This window comes from Theobroma cacao, unplaced genomic scaffold, assembly GCF_000208745.1.
Source record: "Theobroma cacao cultivar B97-61/B2 unplaced genomic scaffold, Criollo_cocoa_genome_V2, whole genome shotgun sequence".
Lineage (NCBI taxonomy): Eukaryota > Viridiplantae > Streptophyta > Magnoliopsida > Malvales > Malvaceae > Theobroma > Theobroma cacao.
The window spans coordinates 1-11,864 of record NW_017234845.1 but is presented as its reverse complement, the minus strand read 5'-3'; the positions used below and the strand labels follow the sequence as shown (position 1 = coordinate 11,864).

The 11,864-nt window shown below is 35.8% G+C and overlaps 2 protein-coding genes across 2 annotated transcripts; one reads left to right on the top strand and one right to left on the bottom strand.

The window, feature by feature from the left end:
• The first annotated feature begins 610 nt into the window (after positions 1–610).
• Positions 611–5,363, top strand: LOC18597387 (MLO-like protein 1). The gene is made up of 14 exons (XM_007026398.2): positions 611–727; positions 855–912; positions 1,009–1,238; positions 1,438–1,554; positions 1,671–1,731; positions 2,001–2,095; positions 2,435–2,509; positions 2,597–2,685; positions 2,888–2,937; positions 3,267–3,307; positions 3,795–4,004; positions 4,149–4,216; positions 4,312–4,372; positions 4,462–5,363. Exons 1-14 carry the CDS (start codon positions 611–613, stop codon positions 4,663–4,665), a joined length of 1,476 nt encoding a protein of 491 aa, XP_007026460.2. The 3' UTR covers positions 4,666–5,363.
• On the bottom strand, positions 5,128–10,327 carry LOC18597388 (guanosine nucleotide diphosphate dissociation inhibitor 1). The gene is made up of 13 exons (XM_018129861.1): positions 9,999–10,327; positions 9,118–9,180; positions 8,937–9,020; positions 8,739–8,846; positions 8,465–8,637; positions 8,061–8,172; positions 7,888–7,968; positions 7,734–7,796; positions 7,503–7,604; positions 6,854–6,978; positions 6,191–6,401; positions 6,011–6,085; positions 5,128–5,389 (listed from the first exon to the last, which is right to left on the bottom strand). The coding sequence occupies exons 1-13, from the start codon at positions 10,083–10,085 to the stop codon at positions 5,339–5,341; spliced, it is 1,335 nt and encodes a 444-aa protein (XP_017985350.1). The 5' UTR covers positions 10,086–10,327; the 3' UTR covers positions 5,128–5,338.
• Positions 10,328–11,864: the final 1,537 nt, after the last annotated feature.

Below are 11,864 nucleotides of genomic sequence, written 5' to 3'. Positions count from 1 at the left end.
TGTATTTCGCATGATTTAAAAGCTTATAGTTAATTTATGGCCCGTAATGGTTTCATAAGAGCTAGGCCTAGGAGTCATCTGTCTTCCCACACAGAGATGTACACTGGTACATATGAAAATGATGCAATACAATCAGACAGCACAACTAACATATACGGTGTATACCGTAAGAGTAAAATGATGTTGTAAATGCCGGGCGTGACAACTGAGGAAGAGAAGCTTCCAAAATTAACGCGTTTTTTCGTTCCATTTTTGTTGATCTAATTGTTCTCGCCTCGCCTGCAATCTCTTTTTTCAACGTCTCGTGCGTGAGATTACAAATATATGGTCCTAACGTCGAGTCATAACTAATATTTAAATAAACACGGAAACTAGTAAGTCGAGTCGCGAAGAAGTCAATTGTTCCGCAATCCGTTCGCAATGGCTACCACTACTCGTTTTGGTCAAGGCTGAAATTCCTGTGTTGTCCTCTTCGACCACCAATACTATGTAAGTAGCCATAGCAACCACCAGCGGCAGAACGTAGCCGCTGTATATAACTAATCATTGGCTTATAGTATAAGCATAGTGGAAAGTTTGAAAGAGAGAGACTCGGAGCCATAATCGTATTATGGCAGGAGGTGGCACAACCTTAGAGTTCACTCCGACGTGGGTGGTGGCTGCCGTATGCGCTGTCATAGTTGTAATATCTCTTGCTGCAGAAAGGATCCTTCACTACACTGGCAAGGTATATTGTATTAAATTATTGGTCCTCCTCTTTGATCTGATGTTTCTGTAATATATATACTTTTCTTGGTCAAGAAATTAAACAAATTAATGTGAAATTAATGTTCATTGACTCTATTAATTTGCAGTATTTGAAGAAAAAGCACCAGAAACCCCTCTTCGAAGCCCTTGAGAAAATCAAAGAAGGTATGGTATTCCTTCTTCATTCTGCCTATATTCTTTATGATATGGACATGATAATTTTTGTAATACAACTAGGAGTGCTGTATGTATGTATGACAGAGTTGATGCTGCTGGGGTTCATATCACTTTTGCTCACTGTGTTTCAAGATTGCATTGGCAAAATCTGCATAGCAGAGCATTCGGACAGTAAATGGCTGCCTTGCAAGAAATATGACACCGAATCAAAATCTACCTCCCATTTTCAAGCCCTATTTTTGTCCACCCGCCACCTTCTTGCCGAGGCCTCCGACTCTGATTCCGACCCCTCCGCTGCTTACTGTGCCGCCGAGGTATGTATAACATTGATATTCTACAGCAACTGCTAACTCAGAATAACAACAAAAAACAAGAATTTACAGCTCTTTCTATCTGCAGTCAAGCTTGTAAAGTATTGGTGATTGCGATTGCCAATTTAATGTAAGTTATCAACAGCCTTCGTGATCAGTAATTAATATTTAACTTTTCTCTTTAAAATCTTTCTCTTCACAGGGAAAGGTCCCGTTGTTATCCACAACCGCATTGCATCATCTTCACATATTTATTTTCGTGTTAGCAGTTGTCCACGTGACCTTCTGTGCTCTAACCATTCTTTTCGGAAGTGCAAAGGTGGTTGTTTCTCTAATTTACTATATTCTGTTTGTGTCTCCATGCATGCTTTGAGTCCATTTTTTGTATTTATTGAGTTTGCTGTACGATTCAAACTACTTATCTCCGTGATGCAGATACGTCAATGGAAACACTGGGAAGATTCCGCCGCAGAAAAAGAATATGATCCAGAAAAGGGTAACACAGGACCTTTTCCCAATGGTTGAACCATTTATTTTCATTACTTTTAATGAGTATGTCCATTTTTTTTTTATTTTAGTGCCGAAATCATCCTTTTTCTTCTTAAATTCTTTCATATTGAGTCACACTGTAATTTATATGCAACGAACGCATTTATCATTTTCTCCATTGCCTAACAAACTTTTTCAATTCTGAGAAATCATTTAGCATCCAGTTGCTACTTCTTACTTTGTGCGTTTCTCCTAATACAAAGTCTATCCGTGCAGTTCTGAACACAACGTTCACCCATGTCCAAGACCATGATTTTATCAAGAATCGTTTCCTGGGGATTGGAAAGAATTTAGCTTTGCTAAGTTGGATGGTAAGTTGGGATATATGATCTGTATTTAGTTAATACAACTACTGAGACAACTGTATTTGCACAATCATTTCTTCTTGCAATCTTTTGGCTGTAACTACGACTAGAGATCGATGTCCATGAACGGGGCACCTAATTAATCCTAATGTTTAATTCAGTCACTTATCATCAGCATCATCATCATAGGTGATCTAAACAACATACCCTTTGACCAAGAGATCACAGAAAATTTTGTTATCTAGTTGGACGCAAAATTTACTAGTTATAGAAAACATTCAGATATATTTTTAGGACATTAAAAAAAAAAACAGCTGACAACTGGTTTTACTTTTTATTCTTCAGCATTCATTTTTCAAACAATTCTTTGGTTCTGTTACTAAATCAGACTATGTCACGTTGCGACTAGGCTTCATCAATGTAAGTTGATTAATTTTTTTTCCATTTAATCTCTATCTTTTATCCCTTAATTTCTGCTTCTTAATTAATATAAAACTTGTTCAATAGACGCATTGTCGAGGAAACCCAAAGTTTAATTTTCATAAGTACATGATGCGTGCTCTGGAGGCCGATTTCAAGAAAGTTGTGGGAATAAGGTTAGTACCAATTGAGATGCCACCTCGGTTAGCTTTTACTTGTGTGTATATTTTGCCCTTGACTGTAGCAAATTAATGCTAAGATGCACTAGCATAGCGTTTAAATATATGTTGCCACTCCTCAACTATATCCTTCAACAATGTTTGCATTTGTTCATCTAGTACTGGATCTTTCTTATTTTTTTCACTTCATTAATTGTAGTTGGTATCTTTGGCTATTTGTGGTTGCCTTCCTGTTACTGAATATCCATGGTAAGTCTTTTCTTTTACATTACAGCATTAGATATTTCTGCATTTCTTGTCCTTATGAATATCTTTTCTACTAATAAGCTGTAGATGCTATGGCATTAAAGATTGACACCTCAAGAACCAACACACTTTTCTTGCAAAGATGCAAAATTACTGCGTACAGAAAAAAAAAACACTTTCTACTTGATATATATATAGCCTCATTTAAATAAAAGATTTGGGAATTTGGATTTACATGATCCGTAAACTTTCCTGGAGCTGGAGTTCATATAAGTTTTCCAACATTAAGTTGAACTGGCCATTACTGATGTGATTTTGATTTTTCTGAGCAGGTTGGCACGCATATTTTTGGATAGCATTCATTCCCTTCATGGTAAGCTTAATTTGCAACCCCAGATTGCTGCTGTTGACTGTCTTGTTTTTCTCTTAACAAAATGCTGTTGTTAAGTATTTGCACATTGCTATATATATAGTGCATAGTTTATGTCTTGCATCCTTTTATTTATTTAGGATTTTCTTTTAACTGTTTGTGCTGCATTTGCTCTGACCTAGAATTCACATACATATCTGCTGATCTATTAATGCTTATGTTGCTGCTAAGGTGAACATTTGATATATGCTGACAATATTATGATAATATAACTTAAAGCTTTCAGACTTTAAGTGGAGAAATAACTGTGAGAATATAATAGCTACTAATTTATTCCTGGGAAACTTTTCGCCAAGCTATCATTTGCATTTAATACAACTTAAAGATGCCAAGTTCTTTTTGCAGTTGAATTATATATATATGTGTGTGTGTGTGTGTGTGTAGTACGCTAGCTCAAACGTTTTGCAATTCTTTTCTTTCTTAAATACAGCTTTTACTTGCTGTTGGCACTAAGTTGGAGCATGTGATCACACAGTTGGCTCACGAGGTCGCTGAAAAGCATGTAGCAATTGAAGGGGACTTGGTGGTCCAACCTTCTGATGATCACTTCTGGTTCCACAGGCCCCAAATCGTTCTCCTTCTTATTCATATCATCCTATTCCAAAATTCTTTTGAATTGGCATGTTTCTTTTGGATATTGGTAATTATGAATAAAGATATATCTATATATATATATATATATATATATATATATATATATATATTATCTAATCTGGTTTATTTTATGCTAAATAGTCCATCGCATATATTTCATTAAAAATGCTCCGATATTAATGATTCACAGGTGCAATATCATTTTGACTCTTGTATCATGGGAGAAGTTGGTTACGTTATCCCTAGACTGGTCATAGGGTAAACTCAGGATCAATTCCTATTATCTTTAAAAATAACATTTATAAACAAGGCGTTAATGTTTTATTGTTTCTCAAATGTTCATTCTTAAATAGGGTGATCGTTCAGTTTCTCTGCAGTTACAGTACTCTACCACTCTATGCAATCGTCACACAGGTTTGTGCCGTTGTGTGTTTGTAAAGCCGTTAATTTGAAACCAAGGAAAACTGATATCATGCCTAAATATATGTGTTTTGTAATTATAGATGGGGAGTAGCTTCAGAAAGGCAATATTTGAAGAACATGTTCAAGAGGGCATTGCCATTTGGGCTCGACGGGCAAAGAGTAAGGCCAAGGGTTGTGGAAAGACTGCCAAGGATCCTAAACAAGATTCTTTAACACTTGAGTTGGCAAAGGCAAAGGAAGAGGAAAAGGCGGTAGAAATTGCGTCAGAATCAATTACAGCGTGAAATTTAGTTTCCTCTACATCAACTATGCTTTTACCGGCCTGCTTGGTTCCCCTGTTTATCCTTTTTTTTTTTTACACCTTTTCCCCTCATCTAAGTGCGAATGCCAATATTAAGAATCAAATCGATGTTCAATTCTTTAACGAGAGGTTTTTTTCATCTTGGTGCATGCGTGTCTCCCATGAATAGTTGGCAAATCAGTACATGAATCATGATTGAGAATCGAGACCATTCTCACCATGTTAACCATAGCCAAATACAATGAAAAATTGCCGTGCTATTCTATTCTTCTCTCTTGCTTTCCCCTTTCCCCTCTCTAAAGACTTGTACACACGAATCTCTCTCTCTCTCTCTCTCTCTCTCTCAAGGATTTGCGCACACAATTTTTCCCGTGATATCTTCCTTGGAATCATGACATTTTGCTTTTGATTTCAACAAGTTTTTGAAAAAAAGAAAACACATGCATACGGAGCCATACTCACACAATGAGCTCCAACAAAACATTTATATATCATTATATTATTAAATATAGCGTAATGAGTAATACGAATAGAAAACTAAGATAAGTAAAACGTTCATCCCCACTTCTGATAGATAAATCCCACCATCAACATTGAGCATTCTTAGAAACTTAAACAACGACAAACATTAGCAAATAAAATGGGGTTTAGGGTTACTATTCTTCTGCAGCACTGGCAGCACTCAAATCCACACTGAGGTCAAGAACCTGCTCAAAATGAGTCCATTTTTTTTTGGCATTAGTGTACATAAACAAAAATTGCCAGATAAGCACGCTCTTTATTACTTTCTAGTAAAAAACAATTTTCTGATAATATATTACACAAATCATCCCTCAACTTTGACTCATTTTACTAAAATTTCTTCCTTCTTTCAATTTGAGCAATTTAGCGGTCAAACTTTTGATTACTAACACTAATGCCAAGTTAGATTTCAGTTAAATGCGCGCAAGTTCAGGGATGTTTGTGTATTTTTCTTGTTTCCCAAGTGGCTGGAGCAACTTCCTAAGGAACTCACAGGTTTCAGAACTCAGCTACATATCATGTTTTACTTAATTTCTTTTCTACTTATTTCTTCTCCTTTTGACTTGAAAAATATTTACAAAACATTCAAGATGCCTTGCTACAGCAATACTAAAAATGATTAAACCATCTAGCAACCAATCTTAATTGAAAATTTATTGAGAAAAAGGCCAGAAATTTTATTTTAAAAAAAAGACTCAAAAGTCTAGAAACTATTATCAATTGTGATAATTGAAAATTTAGATGGGAATGTAGATGAATTGATCAGAGAGAGGAACCAAAGATATTTACAAAATCTCAAAGCTTACCTTTCCAGTTATCATGGTATACATGTTAAGTACATCCATGACAGTCGATTCAAAGTGTGTTGTAGCATCGTAACTCTGTCAAAGATAACAAGATGACAATTACCATGGAGTCACAATTATTCTGAGCAAAAAGGCAGCAGGTAGACCACTGCAACAACTAGAAAAACTAAATATTATTACCGTTGATATAAAACAATTGTCCAAAGAAGGCTCATTCACTGGTTCATATCTGTCATAGATATCAAAGAATATCTCATCAACAGGACCTAGAAGGTCAATTCCAGGCCTTAGTTCAGTCTCAGGGTGATCTGTCTCAGCCTCTGTTGAAACAAATGCAATGAATTTGCCCTTTGGAGCAACATTGTGAGAATATGAACAACAGAAGACATACCTGCTCAGACACAAAATAATCCTAAAATTAAGATCAAAAACGGAAGAGGCAAGAAAGAGTAGCAAAACACTGATGAGTTTTCTGTTTAATTTCTCCTGGTTTGTCCTTTAAGTTGCCTCAGTTTAAGTACACAAATATAAGCCTTCCATCTTTTAAAGGTTTAGTTTAAGAGGGCACAGGTCAATCGGTTGGAAGGGGGCTATGGCAGCATTAAAATAAAGCATGCAATTTCACAATGTTCTCTTTAGCGGTTCCAAAAACCTGCAGAAGCAACTCTGTCCCAAAATCAAGGATACCAAGCCAGTAAAGGGCGCAGGTATAGTTCTTTTCAATCAATAGCAAAATTCATGGACATTCCCATCACTGAGAGTCACCCATATTTTACTTCATCAAAACTTCAATTTAAGTAAAAAATAATAATAAAGAAATAAAAAAGTACAATAAGAACTTACATGTCTGATCTGCGACCCAACTGCTTTTGTGGCAGGATAATCTGAACTGAATGAGAATCATTGGTGTTTGGGATTGGGTGACTCATAATAGCAATTGCCCTGGCAACCCTACCAATCTTCCTAACCTGTTTGAGCAGACACAAGTAAATGAGAATCACGAAATAATCAGCTTCAATCTTCAGATTCACTAGCTGAAAATGAGCCAATGTGGAATTGGATTCCACAATCTTTCCCCTAAATTTACAGCATCCCTTAGGTTCCATTTGTTTCAAAATAAGAATATTGAGTAAGCCAGAAATTTTTCTTGTTAAAAATATTCTTCTAAAACAGTGATTGCCAAGCCAATTTCATTTGTTTGGCCCACGTTTTAAATGCATGGAAATCTCATCCTTCTTATCGAAAATGGATACCAAGGATCAGCGACAACAAAGAAGAGGTTCAGCAGGAAAATGAAATGTTCTAATGCAGGCAAGTGAACCTGTTGGGAAAGAAAAAAGGTTCTTTCTTCCACATACTTTAAAATGACTGAAGGTTAAGAACTCCATAAGATCATGAGTTATAGTGCTTCCCTTTTTTTTTTGAAAAACATATAGTGCTTCTCATTGATGGAAATGCTAAAGTAAAGAAAAAAAAAATAGTACAATATTACCTTGTTCGGTAAGTAGGAAGGGTCACAAACAACTTTCTTACACCTGGCAGTTTCACCTTCAGATGTGACACCGCTAACTTTGCCTTCATCATCAAACTCCACCTGAATATACAGCATGATGCAAATAGAAGGTAAAGTATCTCATTCCAGGCACAGAAATATCATCAAAACTTGGACCAGCAACAACGTAAAGGAAGAGAGATTAGAAATCAAACAACCACCACTACATACCTTACACTCAGGTTTATTCAACATATATGTTCCACCATATACAGCACTAAGCCGTGCAAAAGCCTGAGTTATTCCAAAGGAGAAACATAAGAAGTTTACCAAACTTTACTACATCAGCAATTCAAACAAGCTTGTGAGAGAGAGAAAGAAGAACCTGGGGCAGCTCGCCCAATCCATAAAGTGGATAAATGTATGGAGATCCACCTTGAAAACGTGCAAGAGACTCCGCATAGAGCTATCAAATAACATAGAGAGAAAGAATTTAGGCCATCAATAATAATGCTGAACTTTCAAACATATACATCACAAACCCAAAGCATCAGTGACCTTCATCCTCTTCACAGTATCCAATGCAGGTTCATCCAGGTAACAATCATCTCTGTGAAGCGCCAACGCATGACCAATGAAGTCCACGGTGTTATCATCAAGACCATATTTCCTGTCATAAAAAGTGAACTTTATAATATGCAAAATGGCCTAGGATGCTCTAATATCTAAAAGTCTATTGCCTATCAGATAGGGGCAGCAGTATTTCATTGAAGAGATGCAGGTCCAGAAGAAGAAGGGGAGAGGAAGAAAAAATAACAAATGGAATATCTTTACTCCAAACCAAAGGTATGCCCAATCAAAAGGAAAGATGTTTATGGAAACATTTTAGTATTTGTGTGTCCTATACCCAAACACATGCTCTGAAGAACGAAGCATGATAAAGGGTAAAAGGAAGGCCTTACGCAATTAGCTCCCTAGTTGTCACCCTTGCCAAGTCCATTCCCTCATGAGTTTTAGGATCCTTTTCATCATAATCTTGAACATATATAAAGAACTTCCGTGCACGGCGCTTTTCAAATATTCCCATGAGTGGAGATTTGAGTGCCTCCATGTCAGTTGCTGGCACCTTATGAACCTGTTACAAAGGGTAGAAACCAAAAATATAGGGTAAAGCACAAAAAAAAATTTTGGATCCCAAGCAGAGCGAACTTGAAATGTGCAAAGACGATATTCTACCTTTCCTTTACTAAAAACATAGCTGCCATCGACAGCTTTGAAGTACAGATACTTTGTAACATCTGTATGAATGAGGACACGCACAAGAGTGCCATTTGCCATCATAAACTAGTCCAACGAATAAGAGAAATGTTAGTATATTGGATACGAAAGTATAAAAGCTGCAAAAAGTGCAAGGACATAAAATGGAAAAATCACCTTAGGGATCATGTCCACATTATAATCTCTACTAGAGCCCAAATGAGCTGGAGGCTTATCATTTCCCCTGAACTTCTTCCAAAGCTACCAAAAAATAATTTAAAGAAGTAAATTAATAAGTACTTAACGGAAAACAAATCAACAGATTGGCTAAAAGTTTGGACTTTGTAGAAAATGGAACCTGAATGAGGTTGAGTGATGTAGACTCTCCTCCATAGTAGTCATTCCTATCCATGTGCAGAACCTATATGCAAGACGAATAAAACCAAATGGAAACAATAAAATATCGCAATAATATAGTAAATTTTCTAAGTATGTTGTGTGAAAGTTCAAAACAATCGACTTTTTCTATCTTGCAATCAACTTCATGCAAGAAACAAGTAGCATTTCCTTTCACAAAAAGAGTAAAACCAACCTTATCGTAACTTAGCACAACCATTTTCAGAATTTTAAGGTTTAAAAGCTGGGTATGGTTAGTCATGCACTCAATTGGGGAGGGTAAGATGATCATGAGATTTTACTCCCATTATGAAAATCAAGCAATTGATTACTGAAGCAACCGTCATGATCATCTTTTAAAATATGAGTTTCCATTTATCCATTATGCAACCGGGATTTCAACAACCAATTGTTCACATTAGGCTGGGACATGTTAATAGTTGACATCCCGTGATTAGAATCATATCCGTTTACTTCAGCATAATTATATCATTGCAGCTACTGTTTACAAGAGTACTGAAAATTTTAGGCGAAAAAGATCCTATATGCTGGCAATATCATGAGAATTTTGAAGAGTTGCTGAAACGAGATAAAGGGAGAAGTAACTCTGTAGGAAAAGGATGAGACAATATAAAGATAGCCCTGGTCTTTGCCTTAATCAAAGCCACCGCAGATCCATCAGATTCTAAACAAATCAAACATGCACCCATTTGGATCCAGGAGAAGACCCATCAAGATCTAGGATCAGAAATCAAAATTTTCGTTTTTAAAGAAAATAAATAAAATCAATAAGAGAAGATTGAAAATATTTAGTTGCAAAGTAAAGAAGCAGAAAAAGAAGACCTTGAGTCCGTCAACAGAAAGAAGACCGCTGAGGATGCATTCCTTGAGACCAGTTCCCAGCACTATGACATCATACTCTTCATCCATGGCTTTTGGCTGCGGTTCCAAATGATCAGCGAAGACAGTGAGGAGTTGGTGTTTATCGGGTTTGATAAGTCAATTTAGACTATTAAACCTCTATTATAGTAGAGCAGTTGCTTTTAAGTTTGATGAGGGAAGAGAAGGGATATGCTTTGCTTCTTTAAGGAGAAACCCTATGGAATGGAATAATGAATGGTCGATTGGGGATGAGAAATGGGCATTCTTAATTTCTTATTGTTATTTATCTATGAAATGTTATTAAGACTAATATACCGATCCCATTCCCCTCTCCCTCGAATCCTTGTCACATGGACGCTTCTGGGTTCTTGCCCATTTTCATTGGGCTGTTTGGCCCGTTCATCTTTTTTCTCTTTTTTTTTTTCTTAATTACGATTCTCGCTAGTAATTTCCATTCATCACAAGTCAAATCAAATGGAGTGCCTTGCTTTTAGATTCATGTCTCGCATGCACCTCAAAAAATTGTCCTGCCAAGTTAACTAGCCATTCATTCATATAAGTAAATTTATGTGCCTACAAAAGTTTGAAACGCATATATATAATTGTATATGAAAATAAAACTTAAATATGAATGTTTATTTATCTATCTTTAATTTATAATCTATATCTTTAGTTTGGTTGGTTGGTTGATTGATTGAGACAGAAAGATCATCATAATGAATGTGAAGAATCGCATTCACATGCTCTCCAAATTTCCATTAAGGTTTTTTTTTTTTTTGAGAATTATTCATTGACAATCAACCTCTCTCACTTGAACCCTCCATGAATGGATGTGTCAATCCTTTGAAAGTTTTCTCATCTGCCATTTAGTGGTTTCGAAACATAAGGCAAGTTCATATTTTCATCCTCGAGTACTTCCGCTCTATCTAGTGGTTCATTGTTAGAATATTCTTTCAATTAAAATGGTTCCCTCTCGTTCACTAGCAAACACGTATTCCTGGTTCTTCTTGCAACTTCAACTTCAACCAAAATAATAAGAATTGAAAAATGAAGAAGTGATAATGTTACAAATGTAAGTAAAATGAGTTGTATTGAGAGAAGCCAAAAGGAAGACTATGATAGACTTTAAACATTGAGTGTTATGATAGATATGCTACGGCAAATAGAGAATTAAACAAAAAAAAAGAGGAGTGAGTCACGGGTAGAAGATGGTAGAGAGGGAGAGATACGGTTGTGGAGAGTGCTTGAAAGAGAGAGCTTGTTAAAAGTCCCAAATAAATTGCCGAACCTAACATACGTATATAAGCTAGAGGTTGTAATGAATGCAATCAAGGAGAGGATGTCAGCTCATAAGACATTAAAGTTGTTTTAGGTAAACGTTAAGGTTATTGGGGAATTTTGGGGAAGCACACATGTAATTCATAAAAAGTTCAAAAGACAAACCTTTCAAGTATCTCAATATTTAAACATTTTAAAAAATTTTAAGATTAAAATTAATTTATGAATTATATCATTGTTCTAAAAATACTTATAATGCTTCATCCAATAATACAATCTTATCATTTATTTTGAATTACCTTCACCACTTCATATGATAGTGTAATTCTTTATTTAATATTGATAAGATAAATATATTAATAGCCAAAATCAGAAGACGTTAATCCAATAATACAAGTGTTTAATCTCTTCTCATAAGTAGAAAATAATAATATTGTCAAAATAAAATGTAATAACTGTCGTGACGTGCGGGTCCGGGAACCCGTCCGCCAGACGCAGGACGAAAATTAAAATCGCAAGGTGTGGGAGTCGCCACCAATCTTTTTTATC